Source organism: Cynocephalus volans, chromosome 15 (assembly GCF_027409185.1).
Source record: "Cynocephalus volans isolate mCynVol1 chromosome 15, mCynVol1.pri, whole genome shotgun sequence".
NCBI lineage: Eukaryota > Metazoa > Chordata > Mammalia > Dermoptera > Cynocephalidae > Cynocephalus > Cynocephalus volans.
This window is the reverse complement of record NC_084474.1, coordinates 12,493,377-12,512,820: the sequence shown is the minus strand read 5'-3', so window position 1 is coordinate 12,512,820 and position 19,444 is coordinate 12,493,377. Positions and strand designations below refer to the sequence as shown.

General features: G+C 46.9%; 1 protein-coding gene across 2 annotated transcripts in view; it reads right to left on the bottom strand.

Annotated features, from left to right (window-relative positions):
* The window catches only part of RGS20 (regulator of G protein signaling 20), a 99,280-nt gene that overhangs the window by 72,932 nt on the left and 6,904 nt on the right, over positions 1-19,444 (bottom strand). Inside the window, exons 2-3 of one of the 2 annotated variants that reach the window (XM_063079995.1) lie at positions 4,698-4,705; positions 3,535-3,871 (exon numbers count right to left, since the gene is read on the bottom strand). The exons of the other annotated variant lie outside the window; for it this stretch is intronic. Of the exons in view, the coding sequence (XP_062936065.1) occupies positions 3,535-3,871; positions 4,698-4,705 (345 nt within the window). The remainder of the gene's footprint in view (positions 1-3,534; positions 3,872-4,697; positions 4,706-19,444) is intronic. 2 annotated transcript variants of the gene reach the window in all.

Genomic DNA, 19,444 nt, shown 5'->3' with positions numbered 1-19,444 from the left:
AACACTTACTGTTTTAAATTTTGATGATGTACATCTATTTCATTATACATACTTCTCTTTTGGGGGGGGGGGTGCTCGCTGGTGTGGGGATCCAAATCTTTGACCTTGGTGTTCTCAGCACCATGCTCTAACCAAGCGAGCTAACCTGCCAACCCAACATATGGCACACAAAAAATGCATTTTGTTCCTGAACTTTTTATATTGTGAAGTCTACTTAGCTAATTTAGAATCAATATAATAATATAACAATAGCTTTTGGTTGGTATGTGCCAGCCATTTATAAGAACTCTACCATATTAGTTTATTGAATGCTGGCAGCTAGCTCATGAGGTAGGTACTCTTAGCTCCATTTTATAGATGATAATACTAAGGCACAGAGAGATTAAGTAACTTGCCACAGCTAGGTTGAGATTTGAACCCAGAGAGTTACAGAGCTCATTGCTTCTCATATGCGTCACTGATACGTGATAGAAAAGATGACACTTGAACAGAAGATAAACAGGATGAGATCCCAGTAGATAATCCGGTTTCGAGGAAAAAATACTTAATAAAAATAGTAAATTGCAAATCACGGTTGTGCCAAAGACTTTACAGATAGTCACTCCACTACAAATATCCTTGCCAAGTCCGGGGAGGAAGTCATACCGTTTAGTGAACTTGGACTTAGTCAATTCCACGGCCTGGAACCACTACAAATGAAATAAAGCCAAGCCACGCAGAAGCCCTGCCACCTGTGCCCCGGAGGAACGGCACTGACCCGACGACGGTGACTGGAGACTGATGCAGGAGCTCCGTGCTCTCCACACTCCGGGGACGATGTAGAGCCCCAGAGGGCGGGTGACTGCTTCTGCTAGCCAGTGGGCCAGAGGGTCCTGCCCGCACCGAGGACACTGGCTGGGTGGGGAGTGGGAGCAGACAAAGAGTGATTGGCCTCTGCCAGATCCTGAGGAGGAAAGGAGGCGAGGAGAGATTTCCCCTCCAACGCTTTCCTCCTCCCGGATGGAAATCCCGTACGTTCACCTCTCCACCCTGCCGCCGCCGCGGGCGCGGGGGCAGCCGCTGCTGGCTCCGGCTCCCCTCGCCCGGCCGCCAGCACTCTTCACCAGGGTCGCGGCGCGCTAGGCCCTCCCGCCCTCACTCCCCCACAGTCCTGCACTCTGTCCCCCGCAGTCGGGGGGGAACGGTCTCTGCACACAGACCCCCCGCCTCCTAAGCCCACCCCAGTCCCTGCGCGGTGCCTCTTCCAAGCCCCTCCCCGCCCGAGTTGGGTGGTGGGAACCGCCACTCACACAGACCCCCAAAAGCCCACTCCGTCTTGGCGCGCCGCCCCTCCTAAGGCCCCAGGCCCCCAACGCCCACCGCCGTCCCGCGTTGCAGCCTCCTTCTGCACCCAACCCCCGCCCCTCCACCCTCCGCAGCCGGGGCGCCCCGACTCCTTCCAACTTCCCCAGCGCAGCTCTGCGAGTGTGGGAGATCGAGCACCCGGGTGTTGTTCAAGGAAAACCCCCGCGGCGCCCGCACCTTAACCGCCTTGGCGCAGGCAAGGGGTGGGGGACAGCTCTGTCCACTCGGTTTCAGGAGCCTGAACAGAGGCTCTGGGCAAACGCGGACACTGCGCCGATCCTCCCGGGCCCACGTGCGGGCGTCCCCTTCCCCGCCCTGCTCCTGCGGTCCTCCGCCTGGGTGGCACTTCTCCGAAAGGGAGGTACCGCGATTCCCGGGAGTGTCTCCCTGTCCTTCCCACCTGCGCTCCAACGACCCGCCTCGGGCACCCGGCCACGTCTTCGTCCTTGTCCCATCCAGTGAGAACACCGACTCTTCCACCCGCCTGGAGTTACCCGAATACGGGTGCGGGTGGTCGATACGAATTTTAGGCTTTAAGGGCTAGACTCCCGCGTCCCTCACCCAGTCACAGACCCAGGTGGAATCGTGCGGACGTCCTTCAGACACGGACACACCCTCAGTACCCGACCCCCGTTCCCCGACACGCGCTAAGAGGCGGCTTTCCGAAGGGGCGACCGACTCGAACCCGCTCCCGCCACGGCAGCGAGGAAGGGAGCCGGAGGTCCCGCCGAGCGTGCGCACCCCTCCCCGCGTCTGCCACTTGCCAGCCCCAGGCCTCGGGGCGAGTGCGAGAGGAAGAAGGGGGTGTTGAGGAAGCGGGGTACTCACGGTCCCACTGTCCACCCCGCTAGCGGCTGGGGAAGCTCCGGCCGGCTTGCCTCCGTTGGCCGTGCGCATGCGTCCCGCGTGGGTCTTATTTTTATTGCAATGCCGAGTGCAGCGCTTTCTACACCCGCGATGGCTCTGCTCGGCTTTCCCCTTCCTCCAGCCCTCGGTCTTCTCTGTCCCTCTTCCTTTCCCTGCTCTGCCTCTTCCCGCCCCCTTACTCCCCCTCCCCCTCCCGGGCAATCCCAGGTCTCGCCTCCCTCCCGCGGCGACTCGCGCCACGGTGACGGGTGCCGGGGGCACCCCCGAGGCCCCACGGGGGGGCACCCCCCGCGCCCAGGCGGCAGCGCCCCTCCTCCAGTTCGCGATTAGGAGATACCAAGAGTGTGGGTGCGACGCCAGGCGAGCGCTGAGGGCATCTGCGGAGCCCCCTCTCTGTCGCGTCGGCGCGCGGGGGCCGAGCGAGAGACTCCAGCGTGAGGGACGGCGTGTTTGCACCTTATGAATGAAAAGGGCCGGAGGGGGGAGCGGGGGTGTGGGGCGCCGCGCAGAGGGGGTGCTCGGTTCCTCGGGAGTCACGCCTGGGGACTGCCCGCCTCTGCAGGGCAGCCTACTACCTTCTCCACTGCCCCGGGGCGCCGCTCTGAGCTCTGTCCCCGCCTCGGGTTCTCCCGCACAGGAAAGGGGCTCTTCACCCTCCCCCGGCCCGCGGAAGCCAGGAGGCCCCACCTGGCAACGGTAGGGGGTGGACGGGGGACAACCAATTCCAACTCCGCACTGAGACTGTCGGCAGGGACTGCAGAGGTCGGGGGAGGGGAGACCGGCTGACGGAGGCACCGTGACCCCAGCTCTGTGGCTCGCGGTGGACCCTCGGGAGTGGGACTCGGCCGGGCCACTGAGGCCGTGCGCCCCGAGCTCGGAGGAAAACTGAAGCTGGAAACTGGCCTGACACAAAAATAACATCACGTCATTTCCTCCCTTGCTGCCGAGAGGGCAGGGGAGTGGGATCGCGAGCGCTAGGAGCGGGTGGAGGCGCGTCTGGGGGAGGCTCCGAGGGGGGAGGAGCGCCACAGGCGGAGAGTTTGAAACGCAGCCTCGGGGAAGGGCGAGGGCTGCCTCCCGCTTCTTTGGGCCCTGGGAAGGAAATGGCCCAGGAAAAAGTAGCTCAGAGTGTCTTCCGGGGGCGGGTGGGGTGTCGGGGAGCAGCCGGCGCCCTTTCCTCTGAACGTGCTCTGTCCTGCCCGGACCCTCCGCCGTCCCCCCTGCGGGCCCCGGGTGGGGCGGGCCGGTCGCGGCGAGGGAGGGTGGGAGAGGCTGGCGTCCGCGTGAGGCCGGGTGGGGCGTGGTGGAGACCCCGGTACTCACGGGCGTGGGCGAACTCTGCTCGGCGCCGGCGTCCTCTTCCCTGGGCTCGGCGACCCGACCGGCCGGCCTCGGCGGGCGACCCCCCGGGGGTCGATCGGGCAGTGCCAGCACCGCCCCGAGCAGAAGCGAGAGGCGGCCCGGCAACTCCTCGTGACCCCGCGAGAGCCTGGCGGCCGGCCGGGCGGGAAGCAGGGAGGAGAAGTCCGGGCGCCGCCGGGGAGCCTCCGAAGGGGGTCGCCGGAGAAGGTGAGAGAAGAACCGCGCGAGGCCGGAGAGCGGGCTAGACAGGAGGCTGAGCAGCTTCGGGGCGGCGGGCGAGTCCGGGCGCTGCGCAGGGCCGGCGGTGGGGCGGGCAGGGGGAGGAGGAGGGTGAGAAACAAAACCAGCAAACCGTTACTGCTGTGTCCAGCTACTCAGATGGGGTCGTTTACTACTGCACTGAGTCGTTGCTCTGGGGGTGCAAGAGAAAGGTCGGTGAAAGCAAAAGGAAAAGCCTGTGGTTAGATTCTTCCCCCTTCCTTCTCTCCTCCGCCCCAGCTCCGTGCTTCTCCAAGTGTGGTCTGTGGACCAGCAGCTTCACTAACACCTACGAGCTTGTTAGAAACACAGAATCTGTGGCCCTGTCCCAACCTACTGCATCAGAATCTGTGTATTAACATTCTCAGGGGATTGTACATTAAGTGTGAGATGCAGTGTATGGAAGGGCCTGCGTTCATATCTCCTGGTTTGGAAGAAAACCTTTTAGTCCACTTTTGCAACTCTTGCTCTCCCCTCCGTCCTCGGATCCTCGCTCGTCCCCAAGTCCTTTCCCACCTCCGGAAGTCCCTAGACGCACAGAGTTGGACTAAGTGGCTGAGGATCTCAGATTCACCTCAGGCGGGGTGGAGCGGGGAAGGGGAGGGTATGAAATGGGGCAGACCGAGACTCAGTGCTGGGACTGTGACCTCACGTGCACACTCTGCAGGCCCCCTTTCCACACTGCATGTGTCCATCTTATTCTCGGGAACACAGGCCTCTCCACTTCCACTAGGAGACCTAAGCGATGAGGGTGGAAGTAAAAGTTTTTTTTTTTTTTTCTTGGAAAGTGGAGGGAAGTATTAGTTTAGAAGTCAGGAGCCCAGGGTTCTAGACCCGGCCTTGCCCGTAACGTGGCGGCTAACTTTGGGAAGGTCTCTTTATTCTTTGAGTTCATCTACTTCATTTATAAAGTAGAGGCATTGAATTCAATCGCTTTTTAAGGCCACCTGTCTGGTTCAGGCCTTCATCTCTGAGGCGCTCTCAGGGCTTCTTGGAGCACTGACGTTTAGTGCAATAGTTATAAACCGGAACCTAACTCGGACAGCCCAAACACCCCCCTCAAGCAAAACAAACAACAAAAAAACCCCAGTTTCATCTGTGTGTGAAAAACAAGAGTGGTGGTTGCCAAGAAAAGTGAAGGTGGAGGCGGGAAGCAGCGAACGAAAGTGAGGGTGGTGAGGCGCGGGAGGGGGGCGCGGGTTCCGGGGGCGCGGCGGCCGCTCTCCAGGGTTCTGAAGGCGGGAGCGGCCGCGGGCGGCCTCGTGGGCCCGGCTCGGTTCCCCCGCCGTGCAGTCACCGGGCCCGGCATGTTTTCCTTCGGCGGTGGAAGTCTTGTGGGAAGCGATTGTCGGGAGGGAGGGAGGAAACCTAGCAACCCGTTCTCATTCATGAGGCCGTTCCTGGGAAGCCGCCGAGCGCGCGGGCTGCTGTGTCTTTCGGTGGCTTGTGGGCGCCGGGGGAGTGGCGCTCGGTTTGCATTTCCGAGTGAGTTCGCTGTTTCGCTTCCCCTCATCGCCTTTTCCTGGAGAATCGGGCCCTTCTCCCTCTATTTTCATTCTCCCGGTTCTGAGGCTCCCCTCCTCCGCTTTTTGGCTAGGAGTGTTGTTTATTTTAGGGGCTGGAGCTGGGAGCCCGGGAGGCTTTTGGGGAAACGCCAACAGCTCACTGGAGCGGGGAGATGGGCGATGTGGGAAACGCTCAGAGCCGGGGTCGCTCCCCTCGGGCTGGGGCTTGGGGTGGGGGCTCAGGCGGCGCCACGTGGTCTCTGCAGTCTGGAGGCGGCAGGACCCGGGCGGGCCGTGGCCGAGTCTGCTCCCAGCTCCCAGCCGGGGTTTGCTCCACGCCGACGCGACGCGGGCACCGGGCCGGCGGGACCCTACGCTGAGAAGTCGGGAGAGGACCGGCCGGGCCCACCCACCACCTTCCCGACCCGCTGTCACGCACCGGCCCGAGTGAAGCCGAAAATGCCGAGAGGGAGCGCCCGGCACGCCCCTGAGACGCACGCCCAACTCCGAGGGGCCCGAGGAGCTTCGGGGGCCTTTCGAGGGTGCCACAATTTGGCGTCTCTAGCTCACGTTTTCAGATCGTTCTGTGAGAACTTGTGAACCTGAAATCTGACCCTTCTCTTTTCTCCCCTCCCCCAGCCTTTCTTCCCAAGTCGCTTGCACACCCCTTCCGCGGGCGCGCTTCGTTAGGCAGTTTGCTTGGGTCCTGGGTTTCAAGACAGAGACTCTTGTGAGGGAAGTGGTGGAAATGTCCAGGCAGAACAGAAGTCCCCAAACCGATCCCAGAAAAGCCTAGCTCGGCTGCTTTGCTCCTCTGGAGACATTCGCGACTGGTCTTCCCCGCGACTTCTGGCTCGCGGCCTCCCCCTCTGCAGGCGCAGCGAGGCTGGCCTGGGAACCCAGCGGCTTCTCTATCTAGCGGGGTGTGAAGCCTGACAGGTGTGGGGTGCTGGAGTCCACCCACTTCCTTCCGCCCGTCTGGCAAGGACAGAGCTACAGAGTATCAATAGGCCACGTAATTCGATCTGAGAAAGGTTATCTGAGGGAAGACCTTCCGGTGCTGTGCTCCAGAGAGCCCTGGCTTCCTTTCAGGCCAGATTCTAGATGGAAGTCTGAGGGTTTCAGTAACGTTAGCCACAAAATGGAATCATCATGGAATCCGTACTTCTGAAAGCACTGGTCTTTAGGGATCCAGAAGACTTAGGGAATACTTTATTAGAATTGAACAGCCGCTTCCCTAATTAATCATGTTGTCTGTTCACCAGTGACCAGAATGCCTTTTTTATGCAGACTAGAAAATCACCACACCCCAAGTCAACATCGATAATGTCAGCCCTTCCAAATGGAAGATTTTCATTCATTCCTAAATAGGACTATTTCATAAAGGAAATACACAAAGCAGGATAAACTACCCCTTTACCAAAAATTTCTGAGAGCCTTTAGAGTTTAAATCACAGAATGGAATTCGAAGTTAGATTTAATTTTATGAAATGACCTATTTTCTCTTGAACTTTAATTTTAAAATTCCACTTTGCTGTGGTTTAGCTGTATTATACATTTTTATTTTCTGTTGCTTGGAGAAGTAGTTCTTACACTTGGATCTAAGAATCCAGCTGACAGTGACTGAAAACTATAATGGCAAATCTTTGCCTGCACGGATTGTTAATTTTGCACATTGGAAGGTGGCAATATAAATAAGCTAAACAAACCATGACTATTAGAATCACAGGCTAATATTAATTTTAAGCCAACTAAACTATTAATAACATGTTTCTATTAAGGCTCACTTAGAATCTCAATGTTTCTAATGAAAATACAACCGTTAAAAAGACTATCTCTGCAGCTCATGATTAGTTCTGACTTTATCCATTCTTTTAATAACTTTTAAGATGTATTTATGCTTAAGGCTTATGTGGAGATGTCATAAGGAGATGTTGTATAATGGAGGCAATGATAACGAGGAAGGAGGGACTGGAAAGGGAAGTGGAGTGGACCAGAAATGAGAGCTACTTAGGTGTCATGTATGTCTGGGGGAAGGAAACACTAAGTCTCTGTCTGCCCTGCTGTTGCAGAGATAACTGGGTTCTCTGCCTCCGGTATTGGTAACCAAGTGAGGGGCTTAGGGTAGGAGATGGGGCTTTATCTGAATAGTTATTATGTCCAAAACTCTTGATTTTCCCTCCAAACCTTCTCCTCCTGCAATCTTCACCACCTTAGTAAATGTCGACTTGATTATTTTTGTTTGTAGTATCCCTGACTCTCTTTTTTATACTCTCTTGCCAAATCCAACTGCTTCTCATATTCATAGCTATCATCCTGGGTTATAGGTTGACTTGTGTCCCCAAAATTTGTACGTTGAAACCTTAATCTCCCGTACCTCAGAATTTGACCTTATTTGGAAATAGAGTTGTTGCAGATGTAATTATTAATGAAGTCATACTAGAGTGGGTGGCACTACTCCAGTGTGACTGGAATCTTTATTAAAAAAGGGAAATTTGGACACAGACATGCCCACAGGGAGAATGCCATGTTAACATGGAGTCAGAAATCGGGGTGATGCACCTACAAGCCAAGGAATGCCAAAGATTGCTAGCAAACTACCAGAAGCTGAAAAGAAGCATGGAACAGATTCTCCTTCAGAAGGAAGTTGGCCTCAAGGTTGCAACATAGAAACCCTGCCTGAGTTGCCAGCCTGCCTGTCCTGTCCTTCAGACTTAAGACTCAAGACTGCAACTTCAACTCTTATTTGAATTTCCCAACTGCTGACTTGTCCTATAGATTTCAGATTCACCAGCCTCCACAGCTGCATGAGCCAATTTCTTAAATCTCTCTCCATGTCTCTCTCCCCACCCCCCAACACACATACACTATTGACTCTTTCTCTGGGGAACTTTGACTGATAGACTCTCCTAACACTCTTCCCACTTCTGCTTTGCCATGTTCCCCCTCATAGTCTAGTCCCAATACTGAAACCAGAGTTATCCCTTCAAACGTAGGTCAGATTATGTCACTCTGCAGTTCCAAACTTTCTATTGGCTTCTTATCTCAAAGTAAAATCCAAAATCTTTACACTAATACGCTAACCCTCCAGGTACCACGTGCATGGTCTCACCCTACACCTCTAGACGCTCTTCCTGTACAGCTGCTCCTGAAATACTGTTTTTTTCCGTAATACTTTTCACCATCTGACATAATATAGGTTCACTTGTTTATTTGTAAGAAGTAAGCAGTAATTTTGTCTCTTTTGTTCATTCCTATCTCATTAGTGCCTAGAACAGTACTTGATCCTTAATAAAGTGTTTAATAGATATTTGGTGGGCAAATGGACTAAATATGAACTCTTATATCCTTCAGCCATAAAAAGGAATAGAATTCCGATATGTGCTACAACACAGACAAACCTTGAAAACATTATGCTAAGTGAAGTAAGACATAAAAGGACAAATACTGTATGATTCCATTTGTATGAGGTACCAAGAATAGACAAATTCACAGAGATAGAAAGTGGAATAGAAGGTGCTAGGAGCTGGGGGGAGGAAGGAAAGGGGAGTTATTGTTTAATGGATATTTGGGAAGACAAAAAAGTTCTGGAAATACATGTGAATATACTTAATGCCACTGGATTCTATGGGTAAAAGTGAATTTTATGCTATACATATTTGACCAAAATTGAAAAAGAAAAAAAAAACCCTCAAAACCCTTTAAGTTACGAGCCGAGTGGTGCCCCAAGAAGTCCATCTGAGGAAGAAGGATGGCTGAGTTAATCACTCCTGGTTCTGTCATTGAGTTTGCACCTGTCTCTTGGGGTTTTCTCACTTTGATTTCTGTTGCCATCACTCAAAGTGTTTATAAAATAGACATTGCCTATTCTCATTCTACTCCTAGCATTTGTTGGAACACGTATTGTGACATGGGAAGCCAGAAAGAGACTAGCTGAGGCAGAGACCAGACCGAGAAGGGTCTTGTAAGCCTCTCACTTATTCATTATTTTAACAAACACTTATTGTACCAGGCATTGTCCTAGATGCTTGGAATTCAAAGTGAGCAGGTAAATGTCTGCTCTCATGGTGTGGTGAATGAGAAGGTAGTAAGTCTATGTAGGCTGAGTAGGGCAAGAAAGTCATGGTAAGGACTTTGGGTTTTACATTAAAAGCATTGTCACTGAAAGGTTTTAAGTAAGAAAGTGACATCATGTGATTTATATTTTTACCTTTGGCTGCTGTGTATTGGAGTTAATGAGTGCGGGGTGGGGGGCAAGGATAGGAATACTGAAACAGGAGGCTTTGCACTGGTCCAGGTGAGAGAAGATGATGACTTGGACAACTAGTGGGAATGGATAGATTTGATAAGTTTTAGAGATAGAATTAATAGAACTAAAGGTAGATTGGATGTACAGGCTGAGAAAAAAGGAATCAAAGATAATTTCTAGTTTTCCCAACTAGAGCCGTTGAGCAGCTTCCTGAAATGAGTACTGGGGGAGGGAAATCGAAAATCTTGGTAAAGACAGATTTTTGAGATGCCTGTGAGTCATTCAAATGGAGATGTAAAGTAAATGGTGTAAAAGAGCCTTGAGTTCAGGGTAGAGGTCTGGGTAGGAGTCTAGCCGATGTAAATCTGGGATCCATTAGCATAAAGTGGTATTTAAAGCTTTTGGAATAGGGTAAGACCCCTGGGGGGTTGGGGGGGGAAGAGAGGAAGAGAGAGAAGACTGAATCAACTTGAGGAGTTTGAACCATATCCAGGTAGAAATGGGGATCCACTGACAAAATTTAATCAGAAAATTAACACCATCATGTTCGTATTCTAGAAAGATCTCTTTGTCCTCTGGTGTCACTTAGAAGCAGGCATTATGGGAGAGGGGAACAGGGAAGAGGCTGTTGCACTAATTTTTTGAGAAATGATTGTGATTTGATCTAAAAAACTATTAAATGGGATGGAGATAAATGAACAGATCAAGAGGTAATTTTGAGTAGTGTGGACAAAACTTGAGGATTGACTGGAGGTGTGAGAAGAGGACGAGCAGGGTCAAAGATTGTGCCTCCAAGTTTCTAGTTCAAAACTAGGTGGATAATGGTACCATTCACTGAGATAGAAAACAGGAAAAATAGAGTCTGGGGAAAGGTAAAGACATATTGTAATTTTGAAGTGCCTGTTAGACATTTAAATGTGATGTTTTGTATACATTTGTATATTCATGTGTGGACTGCAGGAGATAAAGCTGAGTGGAGTCATCAACCCACAAGCCCATCTCAAATCCATCGAAACAGAGATAAAATTAGCCTGGGAGGATGTCAAAGGAGAAGAGAAAAAGGATGACAATCCAGGGAATTCCCAATACTTCAGAGTCAATAAAGGAAGAGGAATTTGCAATAGAGGCTGATAAAGAGCAGCCAAAAAAGTATGGGGGGAAAAAAAAAACAAAACAAGATAAAGGGGACACTATGGAGGGGGAATGGGAGGCTGGCTGGTAAGGTCACTTGGAAGACTGTGGTGCTGAGAACACCAAGGTCAAAGGTTCGGGACCCATACCCGGCCATCCCAAGAGCAAAAAAAAAAAAAAAAAAAAAAGGGACATTATCTTTACATTCCAGACACTGTTATATGATGTCATTTATTCTTTATAATAATCCTGCAAGCAGGTATTAATCTCATCTGCCTTTTACAAAGGACTGAAAAGACTTCAGAGACCCACAAAGGTGAAATAACTTGACCAAGGGGTTATATCTAGAAAATAGAAGAGCATGTTTGACGAAATTTAAGCAAACCCTGGTTTATCTGGTTTCTAACACTTTTATCTTTAGCAAAGGAAATGAGGTGTGTGTGTGTGTGTGTGTGTGTAGCTGCTGATAAAATTGAAGAGTGGTTGCCTTGGGTGTGAGAATGTGGTTGGCAATGGGTGTAATAAATTATTTATTACAATAATTTATTGTAATAAAGTATATTACAATAGAGACTATATTGTAATATACTTTACTTTTAATATTATTGTAATAAAGGGTCTGTAATACAGAGTCTGGGTTTTTTTGTTTATTTGTTCCATCATTGACAGTTTTTAGTCCCCACCACTCCCCCTCTGGCCCCACCTCTAGACAAGCGGATATAAAAGCCCAGGCACTACCTCCTTTGGTAGCATCTATAGGAAGTCAAACCTTGCAAGTCCTGGCCCTTGCAGAGGAGAACCCTCAGCCCAGCCACACTGTAAAACCCCAAGCCACACTCCTTTCTCTGCCTCCTCAAGCCAGTTTAGGACCTGCGTGGGCTCTTGCCTGACTCTCCTCAGAGGGCCTCATTATGTGACTAATAAGTGCCCTCTCAGTGTGTGCGTAGCCTCATTAGTCTTAACATCCCAACCAAATTTTTGGGTGTGTGCAGGTCCATCCTGCCTATGTGGTGTAACCACACATAAGGTTAGTTCATGACTGTAAGTCTATGTTATTCTAATTTTGAATATTTGAACCCCAAATATGAATTAACTAAAAAAAAATTTAATGGCAAGGATACAAAGGGTCCTTGTGACACAGTCCTAAAGTTTCAAGATCTACCTGGGCTTTCTCCCCCATTTTTCTTATTTGTTGGCTCATTAAAAAGAAAAACAAAAATGAATAAAATGAAGCCGGTGCTTTTCCTTCTGTAACATTCTGTATCTCCAGAGAGCAGGAAGGGAATTATTGTTATCACATACATCATATTAATAATAATATTAATATATTAATCATATTAATATATTGATATGATATTAATCATATTAGTAACAATAATATTACATACAATATCAGAAAATTGAAAAGAAAAATTCAGAACTCTTTTCTGAAGCTTTAATGATATTATTCTGGGATCTCCAGCTGTATAAAAATTGCATTTGTGCAAACTACTATTTTTTTTATCATGGAGGTTTACGTTCAAAAAAATTTAGTATGTATATTTATAATATATATATTTAACCAAACAAGCTATTCCTAGAGAATAGTATACAGAACCCTAATAAGAACCCCACTATATTTTGCATACTTATCTTCATAAAAGTAATTGACTTTTTTTACCCTTAGGTATAAACATTTGTAAAATGTTCTTATGCATTATGTCAATAATTACCATCCACTCCCCCGCACTGCAGACCAGTGAGGTGAGATGATTTCTGTTCAGACTATGCCTTCTGACTGTGATGCCTCTTGACACCATATTAAGAAGACATAGTCGTTATTTACTGATGCTGATGACAGTAATTGATGATGGTGATATTGTTGATCCGTATTTTCCCAATTTCTGTGATCATTTCTAGGTGTAATTAAGTACCTTTGATCACATGAATTCTGTTAGACCAATATTCCAATTTTTCATTCTTCTCATACTCAGCTAGTAGTGGGAATTCCATGACTAGTTATGCTTCCAAACCTACGTGGAAGATTGAATTACTGACTTTAATTCTATTGGTCCTAGATCAGTTAGTGACATGGCTGCTAATTTTCCACTTTCCTTAGTAAGTTGATTAGTTCTCTGAAAGAATAATACAGCTCTTGTAATGGCCTGATTTACCTAAAACTAGGGAACACTCTTTTATACTAACAGATCATAGTAGTCCCTGACATTTTAGAGAGTAAAGAATACACACCAAAACAAAGGCATTATGCAAATCTGCCTCACACGAATGTCAGATACCTTTGGTAAATTAAATCCATGGAGGCCAGAATATTGCTAGTCTGAAATGAATTGCAATATAGTTGAAACTTTGTGTAATTTCTTGTTTCTATTTAATTAGTTTTTTCGCAAGAAAATGTATAATCTTACTGCAGCAAAGCTTTCCAAAATTGACAGTCAAATAGTCTAATATGTCTGTAAATCATACACTTATTTTTCACTTTATGTACAGTTTCTCTTAAGAAAATATAAAGCAGGTCAATAAGGGTTCATATTGTAATATTTTATCCTAGGGCTTTTCAAAGACTGATGTCAGTAACTATGGGAAATGAAAAGCTTTCTCTTCAAACTCCTACGAGCTAATGGAAGCAAACACAAGTATGAAAAATGTGAGCATGAGAAATGCAGGGAATGGAGCTGCCCAGAACAGTAAAAGAGACTTCTCTTTCTTGAGTCCTGTGTACATAAGACACACGTTCCGACACTATTGTCATTTGAATGCTAACATTTCCCCCAGGCTGCTGCTCTTCTGAGGTGCTGGGGAAACGAAGGGAGAAGGTTGGCAAAAGCACAGACCAGCAGAAACGCTGCAGGTGGAGGAAGGGGTGCAGAGTTAGGAGACGGAGACCCTAGCACCAGTTTCCTTTGTGACTTTGTATATGTTTCTGTGCTCTCCTGGGTCGTGCTTTCCTCTCCTGTACCATGAGGGATTTAGTGAAGGTGGTCTCTAGGGCTTCTAATGGAGCTTACTTCTGGGTTTAGTATGACGCCCATTCTCTGATACATAATGTCTCCAAAGCCCTCTCTGGGGACACATACACTCTGATGGAGTTTGGATGTGTTGTCCCCTCCAAAACTCATGTGGAACTTTGATCTCCAATGTGGCAGTGTTGGAAACTGATTGAGTCATGGGGGCAGATCCCTCATGAATGGATTAATGCTCTCCCTGGGGGAGAAGGGATAGTGAGTGAGTTCTCACTCTATTAATTCCTGCTAGAGCTGGTTGTTTATAGGACCCTGGCACCTCCACTCTTGCTTCCTCTCTCTTGCTTCCTCTCGCCATGTGATCTGCTTGTACCCACCAGCTGCCTGCCGCTTTCCACCATGAGTAGAAACAGCCTGAGGCCCGTGCCAGATGCAACTGTCCCAGAATCATAAGCCAAATAAACCTCTGTTCTTTATAAATCACCCAGTCTCAGCTATTCTGTTATAGCAACACAAAACGGACTAAAACAGACCCCCATACCCCAAGCCCAAACCCTGGACCTACCTTAAAGAGGAAGCAGAGCAGAATCCCCAGAGAGCTCCAGAACCAGCCTGCTTCCCCAGGCATACGCTTATCAATATCCCCAGTGTGACCTCCCAGCTCTGTTAGTTAAATTACAGTGGCCTCCTAAATGGTTCCTGCCATCATGTCTACACAGCACCTCTGTCCACTCTAACCCATTCCCCACCCTGCAGATGAGTGATTTTTCTAAAAGGTAAACGTGATCATATTACCTCCCTCCTAACCACTCGGTGGCTCCTCATTTCTCTACAGGATGAAGTTCAAGTGACTTCATATGGCATAGAAAACTGATTTGTTGATCTGTACTCTGTTTACCCATCTTTCTCTCACTATTTCTTTGTGCTCAAGGCTCCCATCATATTATTGTTCCTTATGTTCCTAAAATTTATTTTTTCATTTCTGAAACTCTGTATCAACTGTCCCCTCTGCCTGTATCACTCCCTTTCCCCAATCTGTCCCTCTTCTCTTGCAGTGCGATCTCCTACTTATCCTTCAAGTCTAAGTTTAGATGCCATTTCCTCCCTGAGCTCTCCAACGCTGTATTGTGCTTTCTCTTCTCACAGCGCTTACTGCTCTTTCTATCATGATAGTCTGTTTCCCCGTTAGACTCTAAGCTCCGTGAGTGGCAGGACTGCCTTACTCAGAACTGTGTCTCACAGACCTAAGCAGTACTGGGACATAACGTGTATTAAGGGAACGAACTTAGAAATGACATGATCTGGAGTTGATCATTGTTGAGGTCGAGTAATGTGCACATAGGGTTTTATTATGCTATTTTTTGCTACTCATGTACTTCTGACATTTTTGGTAATAAAAAGATTTTTTATTAGATGTGGGTTTTAATTTTTTTTTTCTTTCCTTTTTTTAGACTAGTCAAGTGCAGTAGAAGGGGAAGGAATAGAAAAAGGAGTTCGATTTATAACTGACTGTGAGCTACCAATTGAGATAACTCACCACCTTTGGACCAGCCTGTGGTTTATTAAATTTCTAAACCATGTATTTCATCTCTTTTTCAATTGAAATAGAGAGACTGTGGGATAGAAGCTGCCACATTGCATGCACAAGCCTCGCAGGTATGAGGTTTGTTAAAATTGGTGTTCAGAAAAGGCCTGATGCAAAAGGGAACACAATCTTTGTTCCCGCGGCCCCAGGCCGGATCTCCCAATTTCACACTGGTAAAGCCTGAGAATCAACAAACAAGATGGCAAGAACAAGGGAAGACATTGTTTTCTCCAAAGTGGACGATTTGTGACAGGGCTCAGGAAAACTGCCTGCTTTTCCAGTGGTTCCTAATGAACCGGGCTTTGTGCGAGCCTCACTCAGGCAGTGCAGGGCCCTGTCGCTCTGCCGCTTTCTCCCTCTGCTAGTCTGGCTGCCAGGAAAACTAGTTAGCAGTCATTGATTTCTTTGAGTTGGATACAACTGAATGGGACTGCTTTGCATGGTATTTTAAAAGAGATGTTTTTCTTGGGGAAGTTGGAGTTTGGCACTGCCTTAAAATTAGGCATTTGGGAGACCATTCAGGGTTCATAACGATCATTAATTTCTTTCAGGCCACATGAAATATTTGTTTGAAGAAAGATTTAACAATTTTAGTTTAAAGAGGTCAAGAAATAATGCAATAGCTATGATTAAGGTTTTATTCACATGGTGGGAATGAAGTAGGAGAATAATTCATTTCTGTCTACTAATCAGTTGGTCAGTCAATATTGACTGGGCTCTTACTGGTGTGCCCAGTAAGTGTGAGGCCCATCTGCAGATGGAGATAACTAGCTTAACAACTAGTGTGAGAAGAACTGGCTGCAAACCGAGCACATGGGGCTCTAGGGGGTTCCCAGGCAGCACAGGACTAATGGGAACCTGGACCCATGGATGCAGATATTAAAAAAAAAAAAAAAAAAATTCAAAGTATTTGATTAAAAAACCAAAACCAACTCACATCTTTATAGTCTACCTCCATTTTCACATACATTATCTCACTTATTTTTTCAAAACAACCCACTGAAATTATATGTGAGAAGCAGTATAGTTTTGATTTTATAGATGATGAAACCAAGACTCAGAGAATGAATCCAACTTAGACCTGAACTCCAGTGCTAGTTCTTTCCATTCCAAAGGAATTGCTTTTTATGTCACATACCGCCCAGTGGCAGTTTGTACCAAAAGGATGCATATTACTGAACTTTTTTAGTTGGTAAAAAAGGATGTCTTCAAGTAATCAAACTTCAGTTAATTACAGCTGAGCTGCGTTTTACTAGTTCGAAATCCTGCAGTGCTTGAATTTCCACCAGATGTCACTGTTCACCAGTTTTTCATTCCCTGCTGGAAAGTATTAGGAAGGAAGAGCCCACCTGGCTGCAGGTTCCTCTGTGTTTATTGCACCTGGGCCTGATGAGGCAGCTGTGTGCCAGGCAGGAGGCAGCCGGGCTCTAGATTTGGACTCAGGGAGAAGGAATTTGAAGACGTGGTGAGCCCTCTGGTCCCTTGATTTCCTAAAATCCAAAGACATTAATTTTTTTCTCCCCTTGTGATTTCGTGTATATAAAAAACAGCCCATTTCTGATGGATGAGCCAAGCAAAATTATAACCTGGCCTTTGGCCAAGACTGCATAGAAAAAGAGGTTTTGAGGTGAAGGGGTACGTGGGAATACCAAGCCTTCTCTGTAGTCAAAGTGGAAGCCGGTGCCAGACGTGGCTGGGATTTGGACCAGGCGGGAGTGTGGCTTCTGAGGAGGGGCTGAAATGGCCCCCAACCCCATCTCTCCCCTGCTCAGATTTTATATGGCCCAAACCACACTATTGGGGGTTTGTTTTTGTGGACTATCATGAGTGCTCCCTGTAGATTTGGTGAGCAGGAGCGATATGTTAATTCATTTGCATCTAAGTGCATATGAATTTGAACTTGTTTTTCCTAAAGGGAGAAATCTGGCCAAGAATGAGACAATGAGGTGTGTAGTTTGTGCCTGGGGATGTTCGGGACCAAGGGGATGGGTAGGTGAGAGACAGAGAGGGAGGCAAACTTTGCCTCCTGCCCATCACACCCTCCTCATCTTTGCCCTGCCTATCTCCAATGTTGTCAAGAATGCACATGTGACAATGTGACTCCCCAGGGGCCAACAAATGAGGAAGATGTCCGGCTTTTTTCCTTAAAACGGCAGCTCTGGAAAGAGGAAGCCTACAGACCTTAATGATAAGGTCTCAACCTTACTTGTAAGTTGTTAAACATAGTCAGTTTGCAGCTATTTTTAAGAAAAGACAAAAACAAAAAAGGAAGCAACAGTATGTTTTTTATTTGCTGACTATATGCTTATTTTTCAATCCAGCAAACTTGTTCTGCAACAAAGGCATCTATATAATTAAGTGCATGTCCTTCCTGGATGGTGCTGATGGTAACAAAGCTCCCTTTAACTGAAAGCTTCAAAAGTATGTCCTTCAGAACATGTGACCTTCTGGGCAAATGGCCACAGATGGAAGTCTTAAGTCAAACCTGCAGTGGTATTATAGAATTCAGAAATGTGCTGAGAAATTGGTAATAGCAAGTGCTTTGATCATTGCTTCCAAATAATGTTTTATTCATTTCAATTGGTATTATTTTGCTCAACTATTTTTACACAACTTCACACAATCTACACACTTTATTAATAACTTACGGGTAAAAATATTCATGTACCAGTGTGGTTGGGTATCAGATGACCCACACTGGGTCAATCTGACCTTACTTAAGAAAGCAGACAGAGTCACACAAAAATGTCGTGGCCCATCCATGTCCCCCAAGGGATGGAGGTCTGGTGATGCTGGACTTTAGTTGAGGTGGGGCCCACCCACAGATACTTTGTTGGATGGGGTGGTGGAAATAGGAGATAAACAGTTGATGTGTGGATTTATCTCTGAGTAGTGATTTTAAAGCTTGTTAGTGATGATTTTAAAGCTTGTGAGTGATAAATATGAAAACGCCAAAACTCAAACATCCAAATCAGGGCTGTTTACTTCGAGTGTCGTGTTTGCTTTGGGAGACCCATAAGCTGGTTCAAAGTTGCAGTCGCTCAGAACATGTGCTGGAAAACTTCTTAAGATCATCTTAGGACCTATAGAACAGCCAGGGCTGATGGATGCAGGGGTAGAGTTCACACCCACACTGGGCCAGATTGTCTCTCCTGGGAATTTGAAATAAGAACATGGAGACGAAGGAATTGGAGGATGTTTGTTGGTGCTAAGCTGTCTTTCTAGCATCTGTCATAGACTCCTGGGCTCAGGTTCCTGACCTGCCAGCCTCCTGCTTCCCCGCTGTTTCCTGTGTTTTCTAGTCACATGCAATTTGAACAGTTACAAAAATGTGCTGAAACTATGCTTAAAATATTTTAGTTCATTTTCAGTCCTATTTTGAATAAAAGTCCTTGAAGTGGTCTATCACTTGAAAATGAATCCTTACAATTTTTAGTGTTGAGAATTCAACATCATATAAACAAAATATATTTTTATGGAAAAACATATTTGTTTACATAATTGATGTCAAATTGAGCTACTTATGTAGTCTGTGATTTGGTTTTTATTCTTGAATATTTGAATATATTCCAATTATCACTACATGGTTTAAGTTATTATTCTTTCAATATATTTGCTTAATCTTAAAGTTTCTTTTTTCAATAATTTTAAATGCAGTATCTATAAAACCATTCTTTAGAAGTTTCTAAAATAAACTCTTAAATAACACAAGCTTGATCTGAATTGCTTTTTCCCATAGAATGGAAAAAATGGTTCCTACAGAATCTGTAACGACAACTTTACTCCCTATGGTTTCCAATAAAGTTCATCTACATCTTTGAAAGAAGGCAAAATTTTTCTAAGATGGTAGCAGGGATTTTAGGCTTTGTGAAGGCTGGCTTGATTTCAGCATGACCTTTTGAACAGTGAAAATGATCCTTAGATATATTTTTTCCTAACCATTAGTTTAAAATCGGAGTTATAAAGTTAATGGAAAAAAAACCCCAAGTATACTAAAGCTAACCAGGTTTTTTACAGTGTGCTTTTTAGATTTTCATATAGAATTTTTTGCTATTTTAAAAGATTCTTCTGAAAGGTCAGGATGAATTGTGCTAACCATCCATGAATGTTTGCTGGAAAGCATACACTAGCAGCTCCCATTGTGCTATATAAATAGAATATGGAAAGTAGTTGCATTTATTCT